Here is an 18,186-nt window from a genome sequence, read left to right as displayed (position 1 = left end):
GGGCGCCAGGCTGGGGCGGGCCCTGGGCCTGGGCTGCAAGGCCCGCCCCTCCGGCCGGCGGCGCGGCGCGGGCGGGGGCGGAGCTGCGGCGGGGCGCGGCGGCGGGTGGAGGGCTCTGGCCGCCGGGTGCACCTGCGGCGCGTCCCCGGCCTGTGCCCCTGGGCCGACCCCGAGTGCGAGCGCTGACGGCCCCGAAGCCGAGTCAGGACGTCGGCGTCAGGGGCCAGGCGCGCTGTGCCTGGGCCAGGTCGGTGGGAGGGTCCGGTGCTACCGTTGTCGCCTGTCCAGGTCCGCAGGGACTGGTGTGTCTGGCCCAAGGTCTCACTGCTGCTTAGGCTCCTTGTGAGAGTGGCAGGGATTATGTTAAACTGGGATTCTGGGAAGGAGGAGAGCCACGACTTTTCATTCTGGTCCAGATGCCATGTAACAAGGCCTTTTGTTCTTTTCTTTCTTGCTTTCTTTATTTGAAAGTCAGAGTTACGCAGAAAGAGAGAGAGAGAGGACTTCCATCCGCTAGTTCACTCTCCAACTGGCAGCAACGGCCAGATTCAGAAGCCAGAAGCCAGGAGCCGGGAGCTTCTTCCAGGTCTCCCACGTGGGTGCAGGGGCTTAAGGACTTGGGCCATGTTCTACTGCTTTCCCAGGCCATAGCAGAGAGCTGGATCGGAAGAGGAGCAGCCTAGATTCGAACCGGCGCCTGTATGGGATGCCAGCACTTTACCTGCTGTGCCACAGTGCCAACTCCTTGTTGTTCTTTAATTTGTTCAAGCAAATGTAAAAATTTAACTCCCAAGATTATAAACAATCCCAGCCTTGGATTAACTGTGTCCCTCAGATTAGTTATTTCTGAAAAGTTAACTCAGAAGTTGATAATTAAAAAAAAAAAATAGCAACTAGATGATTCTAAAGCAGCACCGGCTAAGGAGCTACATGTGTATTTTTAAATGTTTTATTAGCCATATTAAAATTTTCCCTATTTAGTAAATACACCGAGTTGAATGAGAATTTTACCTAATTAATGAATAATTTTTCAGGAGAAATGTGTCCCATGCACGAATATATGAACTGCAAATGGAACTGGGTGTCCTGTGTTTTATCTGGCAGTGCTTCTGGGAAAATGCAGAAAATTATGATGAAATAAACATCGAATGCACCTCTCCAAGTGGAGTGGAGAGGTTGTCAAGGGAGCAGGGTTTATGCATAATTCCAGCTGCTTCCTGGAAAGTGGACTTCGGTCACCTCCACCTTTGACCTCATGCATAAATGACATAAATGGCCAGTTACATTATACCCAGAGGCTCAAGATGCCTATCAATTGGATTCTTGTTCTATGGACATTTCTACCCTCTTTATATATCCTTTTATTTATTTCTTTTTTAAATTTTATTTTAAAGAGTAATGGGTGGGGGGGGGAGGGAGAGAGAGAGAGAGAGAGAGAGATCTTCCATCCACCGGTTCACTCCTCAAATGGCTACAGGCCCATAATTGAGCCCATCTAAAGCTAGGAGCCAGGAGCTTCTTCCAGGTCTCCCACTTGGGTGCAGGGGCCGAAATACTTGTGCCATCTTCCACTGCTTTCCCAGGCATATTAGCAGGGAGCTGGATCAGAAGTGGAGCAGCCAGGACTGGAACTAGCGCCCATATGGGATGCTTGCTCTGCAGGCAGCAGCTTTACCTGCTACGCCGCAGTGCCGGCCTCTCAGATCCTTTTCGTTACACCCGATTCGTCACAGTAGTCCAGGTTCCCTCTTATAAGCTCCCACTTTACCTGCCTTCCTCAGAGCAGATGCATAGCTTCCTGAACCTGTGTCTCCCAAATTACAATTCCTAAAACCCCTAATAAAGTTCTTTTAAAGTTTCTAAGTTTTAATTGAACAACACTGGATATTTAAAAAATAAAACATGAAATTAACTTAATAGTATACTTAGCTAATCTAGTGTGCCCAGAACTTGACCATTCCATCACATAGTCAATTTAGAAATTATTTAAATATTTTATATTCTTACATAAAAGCCATTGTTCCTACTCCCTCCCCTACTAAACTTTCAGACTCCAATATGGGTTTCATTTCAATTTGGACTAAGTACTCCCTAGCCCCATGTAGCTAGTGGCCATTGGAACAGTACCATTCTAAGGCTTTTGGGAATTTGGACTGCTAACTTAGACACTGCCAGTTATTCCTTTTCCATGATAATAGTGGCTTAGTGATAGAGAACTAAGTATACGTTTTTTACATGTCATCTGTTGGACAAACATTAATTAATAGTGACCATATTCTAAATTGAAAATAAAAATACAGAAGGAGAAGCTAACCTTGCCAGCAGATTTTATACAGGTGATAAGATATAAAGCATAATTGAGTTTTTAAAAATAATGAAAAATGTTTTCACCATTATTGCTCATTTCTTTACACTTACCGTTCCCCTCTATGCATAGACTTCAAAGGAGTCTTTGCACCAAAATGAATTTGTTTGAATTCTTTTTCCCACAAACTTTTTAAAGTACCCTCATATTCTTGCTTTCTGAAGATGGATGGTTATGTGTTCATAAATGCACTTCATCCTAACATCTGATCTTGACTGATAGTCCTTATCTGAAATCCAGTGAAAAAGGATGCAAGACTTCTGGAAAATAAGTGTTTCTTGTATCAAATATTTTAGTATTTCAGGGCTGGTGCTGTGGTGCAGTAGGTTAATCCTCTGCCTTCAGTGCTGGCATCCCATATGGGTGCTGGTTTGAGTCCCAGCTGCTCTTCTTCCAATCCGGCTCTCTGCCACAGCCTGGGAAAGCAGTGGAAGATGGCCCAGATCCTTGGGCCCCTGCATCTGCGTGGGAAACCCGGAGGAGGCTCCTGGCTCCTGGCATTGGATCGGCGCAGCTTCAGCCTTTGCGGGCATCTGGGGAAGTGAACCAGCGCATGGAAGACCTTTCTCTCTACCTCTCAAATAAAAAAAAATTTTTTTAGTATTTCAAATAAATGAAAAGCCCAGCGAGCCATCACTGACCCTGAAAGAAAGTAGATATTGGTAAATCTCCAAGCAAGGAGTGCAGACAACGATGACTTAATTCCTAGACCCCCAAGACATTAAGGGTAAGGAACTTTATTGAGGTTGGGGTTGAGACAGGCGGGTTCAGCTTGTGTGCTGATCTCTGGTTGGTCCATAGTGCTCATGCCCCCTCTCTGGTCAGCAATATGCCTGCCCGTGTGCTTGCCTGGGAACCATGGCAGGGGAGGGGGCTCTGGTCTACCTAGGGTCTCCAGGTAGGGAGTGCTGCTTTGGTAAAACATCTGAGACAGGGCCTGGGGGGAGATGTTATCTCTGGGGAGGATAGATGAGCTGAGCTCCTGCAGGACTGGTTTGGAGCGTGCACCACTCCCTTAATTCGGAGAGTTAACCTTTGGTGGGAGGGTGACTTGCCATCATCAAAGTCATTAAGCAAGGTAAAGTTAGGGAAGCGTCCATTGGGCACCAGAAAGCACCCCTGACAGGCTTTCACAGTTGAGTAGACTACCACGGAAGCTGCAGGTGCGGAAAAGAAAAGGAACCGTCTTTCACAGACGACTTGTCCAGAGCACAAAGCAAAGAGCAACTTCAGGCCTTCCGGGTCTCAGGCCTTCCGGGTCTAGGTGTTACTACTGTTTACATTGCATCTTTGAAAAGAAAGAACTCAGGATCCAACTCAGTTACCTGATCCCTTTTATCTCTAGAGATTCTGGAGAAGGATGTTCCAATTTTATGTAGAAGAAAAGCTGAAACAGATCTGTGTGGCAGAGAGCAAATTCAGTCAGAGCCCTGGACCAGGAAGATTTAAATGCCAGCACATGTCATCCCTGGCATTCAAGGTGGCCCTGAGTGCTCCCTGCCTCCTGGTATTCATTCCCCCATCTTCTCCAATTCAGTGTCAGCTGTCTTGAATGACCGTGGACAGCTTGACCGCAACCACAGGGAAATGTCCAGGTGAGCCGCTCCCGGGTTTCTGATCCTGAGAAACTGTGAGATGGTAAACGTGTCTTGTTTAAAGGTGTATTTATTTGAAAGGCAGAGTGACAGAGAGAAAGAGATCTTCCAACTCCCGGTTCACTTCCCAGATGGCCACAATGGCTCGGGCTTGGCCAGGCCAAAACCTGGAGTCTAGATTTCCATTCGATTCTCCATGTGGATGGCAGGGGACCAAGCACCTGGGCCATTTTCCACTGCCTGCCCAAGTATATTAGCAGAGAGCTGGATCAGAAGTGGAGCAGCTGGGACTTGAACTAGCACTCACATGGGATGCCAGTGGCACAGGTGGCAACTTAACCCACTGTATCACAACACTGGCCCCTGTGATCCTACATTTTTAACCTTGATCTATTTTGACCATGAAGAGAATGGGCCTTGAAACATTTGAAGACTAGAAAAATTATATAATAAAATACTTTGAGCAATCACTTAAGAACTTGATGTCCAAACTTTTTCTTTAGATGAGTATAATTTCCAGTGTGAAAATTCAGTTTGACTTCAAGAGATACAGGACACTTTTTAAAATTTATGGACGTAATTATGCATGGCCATAAACTTCACCATCTTATTGCTGCCTAAAATGAGGTATGAAAAATGCCACTTGTGTTTTGAAGACTGTTTATCACATTCTAGAGTACATAAAGAAGACATCAGCAAAGCCAATGTTTTCTAAAAGATACACACACACACATACACGACACAGCAGGAATATTGGGTCGCTAGTGTTATTTAATTCTCCATTCACTTGGCAAACACGAGTAGGCTGTTACAAGCCAACTGTTGTGGGTTCTGGGAACTGAGGAAAGAAGCAAGATATCTATCTTCATGGGGTTCCCATTTTGGTTGGGGGATAGAGCTGACAATAAACTGGCAAAACCAAGTACAAATTTCAAATGGAGAAGGGTGGCAAGAAGAGATAAAAGAGGGCCATGTCAGTGTGCCAGTCAGGAGCTTATTGCTTTAGCCTGAACAGTGAGAGCGTGCACATCGGTGCTGCGGTGTGGGCATGAGGCCAGTGTACCAAACAGAAGAGCTGTAGGTGCAGCAGGTGCCACAGCTGCAGTGAAGATGGTGTGCCTGGGACCTAATGATCGAAACCAGAGGCCTGGGGACACCAGGCAGGGACGCTGGCAGGGGCCAGGCCATCCAGTGCCTCCTAGACTGTAGCAAGGCATTTGCATTTTATTCGAGGTGAGAAACTCTCAGAAGATTTATACTCAGAGAAGAATAGGTTTGCTTTCTATCATAAAAGGAGTCTTCTAGTTCATGTCGACAATTGACTGCAGGACGAAACAGACAAGGATGAAAACAGGTCAACCCATTAGGAACTTACTGCAGTGTCACAGGTAAGTACTTACGGTGGCCTGGCCAGAGTGGCATCAGTGGGAAAAGTGAGTGGATGGACCCAGAACATGTTTTGAAGCCAAAGGTGACAGGATGTGCTGTTGGACACAGGCACAGGGGAAGGAGGCTAAAGATGACTCCTCAATTTTTAGCCTAAGCAGCATGGTGGCTTTGGGGCAAACTTTTATTTTAGGATTTTTATTTGATTTATTTGTTTGAAAGGCAGGATAAAAGTAAGAGAGGGAAGAGAGAGACAGAGAAAGAGAGAGAGATTTTCCATCCACTGATTCACTCCCCAAATGGCGACAACAGCCAGAACAGCCAGGGCTGGGCTAGCTAAAGCCAGGAGCCTGGAACTCCACCTGGTTCTCCCATGTGAGTGGCAGGGACCCAGGTACATGGACCACCATCTACTGCCTTAGCAAGGAGCTGGAAGGACACAGAGTGTCCTCGAATGAACACTACTGTTCAGGAGGCTGGCATTTTAAGTGGCCAGTTTCTGAAAAGGGGAAATTTGTTGGGTAGGTAGGGGGTGATAAATTAAAAAACTTGATTTTTTTTATTTGACAGGTAGAGTTATAGACAGTGAGAGAGAGAGAGACAGAGAGAAAGGTCTTCCTTCTGTTGGCTCACTCCCCAAATGGCCACTACAGCTGGCGCTGCGCTGATCCGAAGCCAGGAGCCAGGTGCTTCTTCCTAGTCTCCCATACGGGTGCAGGGCCCAAGGACTTGGGCCATCCTCCACTGCACTCCCGGGCAACAGCAGAGAGCTGGACTGGAAGAGGAGCAACCGGGACTAGAACCCGGCATCCATACAGGATGCCAGTGCCGCAGGCGGAGGAATAACCAAGTGAGCCACGGCACTGGCCCAAAAAACTTGATCTAAATTTAAATTAGTTTTGCTCTTAAAAAATCATAGCACAATGTGCATATTCACCATTTGAACCATTTTTGTGTACAACTCAGTGGCACTAAGTGGTCACACTGTTGTACAGCCACCACCACTATCCCGCTCCAGAACTCTTTACTGCAAAACCAAAACTATGCACTCGTTAAACAGTGACTTCCTATTCTAATTTTTCTCTTTCTGGATTTGACCACTTTAGATACCTAATATAAAGGAAATCATACAGTATTTGTCTGTGACTGGTTTATTGCCACTTAGCTTAACATCCTCCAGGTTCCTCTGGTAATAATATGTGTCTGAATTTTCTTCCTTTTTAAGACTGAATTACAGAGGCTGGCACTGTGGCATAGCAGGTAAAGCTGCTGCCTGAAGTGCCAGCATCCCATATGGGTGCCAGTTCGAGTCCAGGCTGCTCCACTTCGGATCCAGCTCTCTTCTATGGCCTGGGAAAGCAAAGATGGTCCAAGTCCTTGGGATCCTGCACCCACCTGGGAGACCTGGAAGAAGCTCCTGGCTCCTGGATTTGGATGGGCCCAGCACCAGCCATTGCAGCCATCTGGAGAGTGCACCAACAGGTGGAAGACTCTCTCTTTCTCTCTCTCTCTCTCTCTCTCTCTCTCTCTCTCTGCCTCTCTGTAACTCTGACTTTCAAATAAATAAATAAATCTTAAAAAAGACTGAATTACAAAAAAAGACTGAATAATATTCTATTTTATGTATAGATTACATTTTGTTTTCCCATTCTTCCATTGACAGATACAGAAACTGCTTCCACTTTTAGTTATTTTCAGTAACACTGCTGAGAACACGTGTGTGCAAGTGTACACTTGATAGCACTCTGATCTCAGAATCAGCCCCTTAGGCATTCTGGTATGGCTGGAAAGCCCAGGGGAGCATTTCAGGCATGGAAAGCAGGACACTGTGGCAAAAAATGTTCTACATGAAGGATTTCTGGGTGAGACCCCAGTGGAAAGAAGCTGCCACCAAAGAAGGATACACTTTTCTCTGAAGGGAGGAGAGAACTTACGCTTTGCTTATTGCCTTGCCGAGTTGTGGATCCAAAAGGCTTCCATACCTGAGGCAGCTCATGTCAAGAGCCTCAGGTAATCACTGACGTCATACATAGAAGTATTAATTGTTAAATAAACAACAAGAGTCACTGTGCACTAACTTCTCATGCAGGACTTCTGTCCCCAAAGAGTTGTATTATGAGACTTGATAGTAAAACTCATTATCAAAGAATCATTTTTTTTTTACTGTATTTAGCAGAGGATATTCTTATATCTCATAAGTTATAGTTCTGTCTAAGAGCTCGCAAAAGATGTATCATTCTTGGGTTCTTTGAAGATAATTAAGTTTCTAAAAGAGAAGAAGGGGAAGGAAAGAAAAAAAGTGAAATATGAGATGCAATAACTTTGAACAGCCCTCGTCTGGACTGTTGAGGAGCAGGTTTTTTTCTTCTCTTTCTTTTCTTCTTCTTTCTCCCTCTCATACAAAGTGCTAAACTCTACCTAGAATAGAGTTAATCTTCTGTATATAAAGTTAAATGAAAATAGATCTTGGTAAAAAAAAAAAAAAGACAGGAAACAGCAGAGGGAATAGGAAGAGGGGTGGGAGAGTGGGTGGGCGGGCAAGTACGGTGGGAAAAATTACTATGTTCCTAATGTTGTATTTATTTAAAATGTATGTAAATAAAAAAGTGTATTCTTGAGTACCTGCTTTTAATTCCTTTGAGTATACTTGCATAACTCATCTGCTGGTCATAATTCTTTTTAACTTTTTGAACAACAGCCATTACTGCTTTCACTGAAGGCTTTCATTTTACATTCCCAGCAAAAACAGACAAGGAAGAGTTTGATATGTCCAAATCCTCAACCATAGTTGCTTTATTTATTTATTTATTTATTTATTTTTGCTAGTAGCCATCCTAATAGGTATTGCTATGGTTTAAGTAAGATTTGTTCCCTCTAACTCATCATGTAGGAGTTTATTTCCTCAAAGTCTTTTGTTCATATTAAAAGAGTGGAAACCTAATCCAGCCATGGTGTTTAGAGCATTTGGATAGTGATTGGTTTAGATTAGGTCATTAGGGCAGACCTCCTCCCCCCATGATTGAATCCTGGTAGCTTTATTTTTATTTTTTTATTTTTGACAGGCAGAGTGGATAGTGAGAGAGAGAGACAGAGAGAAAGGTCTTCCTTTGCCGTTGGTTCACCCTCCAATGGCCGCCGCGGCTGGCCTGCTGCAGCCGGCGCACCGCGCTGACCCGATGGCAGGAGCCAGGTACTTCTCCTGGTCTCCCATGGGGTGCAGGGCCCAAGCACTTGGGCCATCCTCCACTGCACTCCCTGGCCACAGCAGAGAGCTGGCCTGGAAGAGGGGCAACCAGGACAGAATCCGGCGCCCCAACCGGGACTAGAACCCGGTGTGCCGGCGCCGCAAGGCGGAGGATTAGCCTAGTGAGCCGCGGTGCCGGCCAATCCTGGTAGCTTTATAAGGAGTGGGCAATAGACATGCATGCTAGCCTATCTTTTGCTGTTTGATGCGCTACATCATCGTGGCATTCTGCCAGCAAGAAAGCCATCACCAGATGAGAACTGCAGACCTTATCTCTCCAGAACCGTGAGCCAAAATAAACCTCTTTTCTTTAAAAAAGAATCCTGCCCCAGGTATCTCACGATCGTAACTCAAAGCCGGCTAATACAGACCTGAAGCAATGTATCACTGTGGCTTCCTTTTAGCTAACGATAATCAGTTTATTAAACAGGTTGACTTACGCATTTGCAACGTTGACTTGAACTTCAGCACCTGGCTCAATTCTGATGGAAGTTGCCTGCTCAACAATCCCGGAAAGATTGTCCAAGTAGATGAGTTGCTTGTGGATTCTCATCTGCAAAAGATCCCATGGAGGACTTCACCACAAAGTGTTCTTCTCGTGCTGGTTTTCAACGTCTTGGTGGGCATTGGAGCTGCTCTTGCACTTTTCCTTTGCCTGCAATCCAAGCAGCACCCACTTTCCCTAGAGCCTCCACACTGCAGCTGGCTAGGGCAATTCTGGTTCCATGGACCTCCACCTCTGCTTCCACAGGTGTGTTTCTGGTACCCGTGAACGCTGTGGCTGCAGTCTGGTTTCTGAACCGGCTTGTAACTCAGAGACAGCCAACAGCAGTGAGTCAGGAGCGGCAGCCCAGGGACTGGAATTTGGCAGCAATTGTGACCACAGTTCATTGTTCTTCTGATTTGTATTTCCCTAAGGACTAGTCATGTTAAGCACCTTTATTCATCATTTGTATAATTTCTTTGGAGAAATGCTAATTCAAGTCATTTGCCCATTTGTAATCAAGTTGGTTGGGTTATTAAATTGTAGGGGTTCTTTATACATTCCAGATAGTTCCCCTTGTCAAATATATGAATGGGAAATATTTTTCTTTGATTCTGTGGATTACCTTTTCATTCTTGTTAATAGTATCCTTTTATGCACAGATGTCTTAAAATTTTTAAAGGTTGGTGACTATTATACAACAATTTTTTAAACATAAGGTCCTGGGCAGGGGTCGATCGACTCTGCTATGGTGTTTACAAGCAATAACACAGCCACATGCCACATAATGAGTTATCAGTCTACGTGGACTCAAACATGCAGCAGCCTCGCACAGCTCATGGGCACTGATTGTCCATGAGGCATTTCATTTGTCTGTATGTATCACATTCCCGGAAAAAGAATTCCAGGATTTCCTCTGCAATGTGTTTGCATCTTTCTCCTTCACACTGCACGACACCAGGCTGTCAGTACATTGAAACCAAGCTGACATCGTGAGAGCAGACTATTCTGCCATCGTTCCAGGTCTTTGAGATGCACATCCTACCTGGGGCTGATCAATCCACTCTTGTTCAGCATGCCTGTGAGGTTCAGTAACAGTTTTTCTGATTCTGTGCTCATCAGTGATTTCAGATTTGTCCGTGTAACCATGCTTCATCATTGCTGTTAGAAACTGAGCTATGGGGCTGGCACTGTGGCATGATCCAGTTCTCTGCTGTGGCTTGGGAAGGCAGTAGAAGATGGCCCAAGTCCTTGGGCCCCCGCACCCGCGTGGGAGATGCGGAAGAAGCTACAGACCCCTTTGGATCACCCATCTCTGTCCATTGCAGCCATTAGGAGAGTGAACCACCAGATGGAAGACCTCTCTTTCTTTCTCTCTTTTTCTGCTTCTGTCTCTCTGTAACTCTGCCTTTCAAATAAATAAATAAATCTTAAAAAAAAAAAAAAAACGATTGGAGCAGGACGTAATAAGAGCTGGGATTTGCCTGTCTTTTCAGCATCGTTGACTGGAGAGCATCACCCTGGACACTCATGCCTTTGTCCTGGCAGCATGGAAAGATGGCAGAGGGAAGACAGGAGGGGTGAGCGCATGGCGTTCTTGACCTCTCTCTGCACTGCATCATTTTCTCCTGTGCTTGTGTTTCGTTCCTCACCGCCCCCGAATGTACAACACCCATTGGTAACATTGCCAGGAAAAGGCCGTGTGAACTGACTGACCCGGAGACAAAATTAAACGTGGTGAAGGATTAGGGAGGTGGAGAGACCGTGATGATTTTTGCTGCCAGCCCGGCGTGTCTCGTTGCACCAAAGCTACGATCTCGAAGAACAGAAACAAAGGGATAGAAGCGATTCAGAGATCTATTTGATCGAAGGCAACAAGACAAAGATTCAAGAAGATTCTGAAGAAACCTCTGATGACTGGCGACTACACACAGGTGACTCCCACCCGAGTCTAAGTCCTTTCGTGATGTTCACTGGGTGAGGGAACTGCATAAGGACACGTTCCCGAGAACACACGTCCTTTGTTCAGTGAGTTGGCTGTGCTAGCCACAGCCCATGACCTCCTGTAATCACAATAGTCCTAGGAGACAGATGTTCCTGGTGCCTTCACATGACACAGAAAGAAACCGAAGAGAAGTAAAGTTACCCGGGTGCTTTAGCAAGTCCAAGGCAGGTTCGGATGGGAGCTCGGGTCTGTCTGTGTGATAGCTAGCTCTACGGGCCACCTGGACTGGGCTGGAGGAAGTCCAGGTAGTTGGTACACCGTGATTTCTGGCACAGGGTGCTTCTGGAAGAGATCAGAAAGCGCTGGACCAGTAGACTGTGTAAACAAGATCCAGCCCACCTGTGTGCGCAGGCATCACCCAGTCCCCGAGCACCTGCTTAAAACAGAAGGCAGAAGAAGGCAAATGCCCTCATATTCTCTTTCCTGCCTAAAGCTGGAATGTCCATTTCCCCTGCCCCTGGGAAATCGGGGCTTTTGGTTTTCCGGTCTTGACCCTGGCACTAACTAGCGCTCCCATGCTCACCAGGCCCTCCCACTCGGAACAAGCTACACCTGCAGCTTTCCTGGTTTGCAGCTCCCAGATGGTGAGTCACGGGGCTTCTCAGTTTGTATAATCATGTAAGTCAGTGCCCAGAGTAAGTCTCCTCTCCTATTTGTATCTGTACCTCTATCTGTCTCTCATTGGCTCTGCTTCTCTGAAAAACCCTGACTAATGCAGTCTGCCTCCAGGCCTGCACTGTTAATTACTAACGCTGCATCTCATTAGCCTGAGAGACGAAATCCAACCCAGGTCCCTTTCATGCGCCTCCTAAGGTTTTCCTGTTAGCACGGTCGCACCTGGTTGGTGGTGGACAGTGCCCGAGAGCCCGCGCTGCTGCTGTCACCTGAGTGTGGCTGACTCACTGATTCTCCTGAATGCTCTGGATCTGAACCCTGGGCCAGGTTCTCAATGCCCCACAGACAGAAGAGGAAGGCAGATGGACACAACACCCTGGGGCCAGCAGAAGCTCTCTGCTCTCGCTCCCTTTGCTCTCCTGTCTGGGTACAGCTGTCCTGTGCCTCAGGTGCTCCACTGGCTTGCACATCGCCCCAAAGCCAGTCACCTGCACGCACCCTGTCAATCACAAGCCACGTGAGTCGCACAGGGACACTTCTCATTGTAGTCAGGCTCCCAGCCCACCGACAGTCACTGCTGTCTCCTACATCAGAACGAAGAGGAAGCTGATCTGACTCGGCGTAGATTTTGTAAGACAAGAAAACAGAAGCAGGAGCATGGGTGGGTGGAGGGCACTGTGAGGCATAAGCTGGAAGGGAAAGGAGGTGGTGTGAGCTCGGAGCTGAAGACTTGGGCACAAGACATGAGGCTGTGGAGCGAGGTGGAGCTCTTGTGACAGATGCAGCAGCCCAGGGCGTGTCCTTGGCAGCCGGAGAGCGAAGTACACACAAAGGTCAGGTGCTGTGAGGCCAAGGAAGAGAATGACGCATCCTGCCATGCACACGTGTCACCCCAACCTCTGCCTGGGCTCCCCAGGGTTCACTCGGCAGCAGAAACCTCACGGAGGCGCTCTCTGTGTGAGAAGCTGAAGGTGTGGTGGTTTGGAGCCAGCAGTGAGGAACGAGGCTGAGACGCTGCCTGGACCTCAGGTTCACAGCAAGGGGAAAAAGAGACGCGTCCACGTGAGAGACAGGGAAGCAGAAGGCTCTGGGGAAGGCCAGACGTCTGCCCAGGTGAGGAGACAGAGCGGGCAGCAGCTTATGCTGGGGAAGACGGAGCTGTTTGTCCGCCATGGAATGGGAGCCTGGGGGACACGAGGGAAGTGACGGAGGGAGGGTGTGCTGGGGGACCCCGCGGTGGCAGGGTCAGAGCAGGGAGCCAGCAGAGGAGGGCTGGACAAGAAGGGCCGACGTGGCCATGCGGGATAAAGATCATGCCAAGGCTCTCAGAACCAGGTTTGGACTTCTGTGCCAACACGGACAGGGGCACCGGGTGATAGTTCAGATCCCCATAAATTTTACAATCTGCTTAGCAGTCTGTTAAATATAACCCTGGTGATAAGGTAATTTGTCCCTGCAGCACAAGCTTCACTTGGGCTGAATCAGGATAAGAGGTGACTGCTGCTCAAGCAGGCCCAGCTCCGCTTGGAAGAAAACGACTTTGACCTGGGTATCTGCTGCCACGGAGTCCAGGCCCTGAGGCACGGGCTGTGCTGTGCGGCTGGACTGCACCCCCTGAGATCCTGGGTTTGCCTTCTTCAAGCTCTTCAGTGCTCCCCAAGACCTGCCATTGAGTCCGTGCTGAGTAAATGGTTCTAGTTTTTAATTTATTCATGATTAAAAATTATATAATATATAGGTTATTTGTGAGGCTTTTATAAGGTAGGCAAAGCTATGGAAACACACTAAAATGAGTCGTCTATAATCCCACCACCCAAACATACCTTCTGTTAATACTTTGACATGCTTTCTCCCAGGCTATTTTTTACCTAACTTTCAAACACAGTCATTCATTCATTCATCATATGGTTAATGCTCATATACTGTTTTTCAATACTTGTGGTATATCCTAAGAATTTTATTATGTTACTAAAAATAATTCTTAAACTGGTTTTGAAAGTTGCATAATGGGGGCCAGCGCTGTGGCGTAGTGGGTAAAATTGCTGCCTGCAGTGCCGGCACCCCATACAGGTGCCGGTTCAAGTCCCAAATGTTCCACTTCCAATCCAGCTCTCTGCTGTGGCCTGGGAAAGCAGTAGAAGATGGCCCAAGTCCTTGGGCCCCTACACCCATGTGGGAGACCTGGAAGAAGCTCCTGGCTCCTGGCTTCCAATTGGCCCAGCTCCGGCTGTTGCAGCCATCTGGGGAGTGAACCAGTGGTTGGAAGACTGCCTCTCCTTCTCTCTGTGTGTAATTCTGACTTTCAAGTAAATAAATAAATCTTTTTAAAAAAAAAAGTTGCATAATGTTCTTTCATATGGACACACCATTTTAAATATTTCCATAATTAGTTTTCTTTTTTAGACTTATTTACTTGAAAGAGTGAGACAGAGAGAGACAGACTGAGAGGCAGAGACAGAGAGAGAGCTTCCATCCCTAGTTCACTCCCCAAATGCCTGCAACAGCCAGAGTTGGACCAGGCCAAAGTCAGGAGCCAGGAACTCCATTCTGGTCTCTGACATGGGCAGCTGGGACGCAGGTACCTGAGCCATCATCTGCAGCCTCTCAGGTGCACTGGCAAGAAGAGGATTCAGAAGCAGGGTGGCCAGGACTTGAACCAGGCACTCTGGTACAGGATATGGGTAGCTCAAGTGGCGGCTTATTCCACTATACCACAATGCCTGCCCTCATACTTGCTTTTTAAAATCATCATAATGCTGTAATGAACAACTATATGCATATTTAATATATCTCCGTTTTTGTCCTAGTTGTGGAATTAAAACTTCAAAAAAAAAAAAAAAAAAGCCACAAGCAAAGCACTTTAAGGCTTCTTCCAGAAGAACAGATTTACATTCGCATCAGAATAGGAGAGGTCACCTCTTTAAATCCTCATCAGTGTTGAGCACCCCCATTCTGTAATGTTTGCTAATGCGTGGGAAATGACATCAAAGTTTTGATTCAATTGGTGTTCACTTAATTGCTTATGAATCAGAACACTTTCTGTATGTGTATTAGTCAAAGCTTACTCTTTAGAAAGTGAATGATTACCTTTGCTCATTCAACTGTCTTAGTGGCAGTACATCCGTGTGTTTACTTTACAAGTGATTATTGAACACCTGCTATGTGCCCAACGCTGTTCTAACTGAGTGATCCTCAGGAGCTTACGTCCTCACTGGAGGGGAAAGAGAATAAGCAATGTGAGGAAGCCCTTAGGATGTCAGCGGATGATCAATACCACGGAGAAAAATGAAGCAGGAGGGTCAGGTTAGGACAGGGAACCCACTCTCGTGGTGAAGTGGCCAGGTAAGAACTTACTAAGAAGGCAACATCTGAGCCAAGACTTGAAGGAGGTAAGGAAGCAGGTTATGGAGCCATGTGGGAGGAGCGGTCCCAGCAAGAGGGAACCTGGGAGCCTGTCTGGTGTGTCCAAAGAACAGCAGAGCCTGGGCAGCCTGGAGGAAGGAAGCAATGGAGACAGCAACAAGAGATGAGGCCAGGGAACCAGAGAGGAAGGAGGGGGCTGCAGGCAGAGCAGAGCCCTGTAAGATGGGTGACCATCTAGGAGACATCCAAACTGAGGATTTTAGAGCAGAAGGTGGGGTGGGGATATTGATAATTCCCTTAGACCGCCATCTGTGCCCGATTGGTGTACTGATGATTTCCAGCTGACATCATCTGAGGACCAGTCACTGCAGAAACGGCCATGTGGCCTGTCTTGTGCTGCATGCAGTAAGCCACAGGTTCTCTTGGGAGGGGAGTCTTGCCCATGACACTGCAGACTAGTAGCCTTCATCACCAGAGTCTGCAAGTTGGGGCTGTAATGAACCTCAGTAGGGAATTCATTGGAGAGACCCTAACTTTTACACCCCACCCCACATATCTCCTGGTGACAGCCCTAGGATTTACCCTGGTCCAGAGAGCCACTTGTCAATCCTACACGAATGTATTGTTCCTGCCCTAAAAAGGTGTCAAATGTCTTGCTTTGGTCCTTTCTTCAGGCACCACTCTCTTGTGCAGATCCCTGTGTACCTGCACATTTGGCAAGAGGTGTGCTCTTCCTTTGTGCGTCAGCCTGGTGTTGTTTTGTTCCTGGATCCATCCAGAGACCCTCATGAGAGCTAACTGGGAAACGGGAGCCCCTCCTCCTGACAAGTTCAGCACATGGCCATCAGCACTGCCTTGCCCTGGTGGGGACCTGTAGTCCTCCAACTCATCGCATGCAAGGATTCAGGCTTTCTTTATTTTTAAATCTTACTTATTTTTGTTTGAGAGAGAGATAGAGACAGAGAGAGAGGATTCTCCCACTATGTGGTTCACTCGCCAAATGCCTCCAACAGATGGGACTGGGTCAGGCAGAAGCCAGGAGCCAGGGGCGCTCATTTCCAGCCTCCCACATGGGTTAGGGAGCGAACTACTTGAGCCATCACCTACTGCTTCCTAGGGCATTAGCAGAAAGCTGGAATCATAATTGGAGCTAGGACTTGAACCCAGGAACTCTGACGTGAGATGTGGTTATTCGGATTTTTTTTTGACAACTGTGCCAAATGCCCACTCTTTTTTATTTTTTAATTAAGAAACTTTGGGGACAAGCACTATGGTGCAGCTAGGTAACCACCGCCTGCAGTGCCATTGCACCATATGGGCACCAGTTAGTGTTCCGTCTGTTCCACCTCCGATCTAGCTCCCTGCTAATGCACCTGGCAAAGCAGCAGAAGATGGCTTGAGTGGCTGGCCCCTGCACCCACATGGGAGACTCCAAAGAAGCTTCTGGTCCTTGGCTTTGGCCTGGCCCAGCCCAGGTTGTTGCAGCCATTTGGGAAGTGAACCAGCAGATAGGAGATCTTTCTCTCTGTCTCTCCCTCTCTCTATAACGCTGCCTTTCAAATAAATAAATAAATCTTTAAAAAATTTCCCATTTTATTTGAAATGCAGGAAGACAGATGGGAAGACATTTGCCATCTGCTGATTCACTCTCTAAATATCTGCGCGGCTGGCGCCGTGGTGCACTAGGTTAATCCTCCGCCTGATGTGGCGCCGGCATCCCATATGGGCACCGGGTTCTAGTCCCGGTTGCTCCTCTTCCAGTCCAGCTCTCTGCTGTGGCCTGGGAGTGCAGTGGAGGATGGCCCAAGTGCTTGGGCCCCTGTACCCACGTGGGAGACTGGGAAGAAGCACTTGGCTCCTGGCTTCGGATCGGCACAGCTCCAGTCATTGTGGCCATTTGGGGAGTGAACCAACAGAGGGAAGACATTTCTCTCTGTCTCTCTCTCTCTGTCTGTAACTCTACCTGTCAAATAAATAAATAAAATCTTTTTAAAAATAAAATAAAATAAATATCTGCAACTGCCAGCACTCGGTCAGGCCAACGCCAGGAGTCTTGAACTCCATCCAAATCTCCTACATGGATGGCAGAGACCTAGATACGTTGAGGCATCATCTGCTGCTTCCCAGACTGTGACGGCAGGAAGCTGGATCAGAAGTGGAGGAGTTAGGACTCGAACCAGGCACTCCACTAGGGGATGCAGGCATCCCAAACCATGTCTTAACTGCGCCACAAAACACCTGCCTCATTTGGCCTTTCTACAAATTTGGCTAAGATGGTAAGCCATCTTATTTTTTTTCTTTTTTTAAAGTTTTTAACTTACAACATTTTATTTGAGAGGCAGAAAGAGAGAGAGACAGGCAGACAGCAAGAGCTACCATCTACTGGTTCACTCCCCAAATACCCACAATGGCCAGGATTGGACTGAGCTAAAGCCAGGAATGAGTTCAGGACTCAACCCACGTCTCCCACATAGACGGCAGGAACCCAACTGCTTGAGCCATCAACACTGGCTCCCAAGGTGCTCATTGGCAAGAACCTGACAGTAGAAGCCTGCCAGAAACTGGATGCAGGTCCTGCAACATGGGACATGGACACGTTAACCGCTCAGCTGAACACCTGTGCCTCTTCTGGAGTGTTGAGCAGCAAGGTGGCGTGATCTGACTGAACTCACCCTGCCGGCTATGCTGACAGGGGACCGAAGGGGAGCAGGAACTGAGCGAAGGAGGCGGGGCCCAGTTGGGAAGCTAACAGATGTCATGCAAGATTCTGGGTATGTTGAAAGTATGACCAAAGACTCTCGACAGGTTGGATGTGGGTCGTGAGAGAAAGAGCAGCCAGAACCATGGCGGTGCCACCTCACTTCCTGGGGTGAGGGGGCCTTCTGAGGAGCAGCTGTGGTGGGACACAAGGAGCACATGGTGAATTTGGATGTGCCAAGTGTGAGGTGCTCATTACGCACACTAATGAGGATATCCAGTGGCAGCTGGTATGTGAGCCTGGAGTTAAACTCTCTTGTCGTTGTCAGTGTAGAGACACTTAAAGCCATGAACGTGGGTATTTTTTGTTTGTTTGTTTTATAGAGGGAGAGGATCAAAGACTAAGTTCTGAGAAGTCCAGTGATGGACAGT

General features: G+C 47.4%; 1 protein-coding gene and 2 long non-coding RNA genes across 3 annotated transcripts in view; 2 read left to right on the top strand and 1 right to left on the bottom strand.

The window, feature by feature from the left end:
• The first annotated feature begins 73 nt into the window (after positions 1 to 73).
• Positions 74 to 6,946, top strand: LOC138850143 (uncharacterized). The gene is made up of 2 exons (XR_011389719.1): positions 74 to 247; positions 6,572 to 6,946. It is a non-coding gene; the product is annotated as an uncharacterized lncRNA (long non-coding RNA).
• Positions 6,947 to 9,055: 2,109 nt separating this feature from the next.
• The window catches only part of SLC22A4 (solute carrier family 22 (organic cation/zwitterion transporter), member 4), a 56,860-nt gene continuing 47,729 nt past the window's right edge, over positions 9,056 to 18,186 (bottom strand). Inside the window, exon 10 of the mRNA XM_017340987.3 lies at positions 9,056 to 9,143. Within this exon, the coding sequence (XP_017196476.2) occupies positions 9,140 to 9,143 (4 nt within the window). The 3' untranslated portion in view covers positions 9,056 to 9,139. The remainder of the gene's footprint in view (positions 9,144 to 18,186) is intronic.
• Positions 11,997 to 13,436, top strand: LOC138850142 (uncharacterized). Its single transcript, XR_011389718.1, has 2 exons — positions 11,997 to 12,807; positions 13,154 to 13,436. It is a non-coding gene; the product is annotated as an uncharacterized lncRNA (long non-coding RNA).

The sequence above is a fragment of the Oryctolagus cuniculus genome, chromosome 6 (genome assembly GCF_964237555.1).
Source record: "Oryctolagus cuniculus chromosome 6, mOryCun1.1, whole genome shotgun sequence".
Taxonomy (NCBI): Eukaryota; Metazoa; Chordata; class Mammalia; order Lagomorpha; family Leporidae; genus Oryctolagus; species Oryctolagus cuniculus.
The sequence above is the reverse complement of the archived record's forward strand: the minus strand, read 5'-3'. Positions and strand labels throughout refer to the sequence as shown.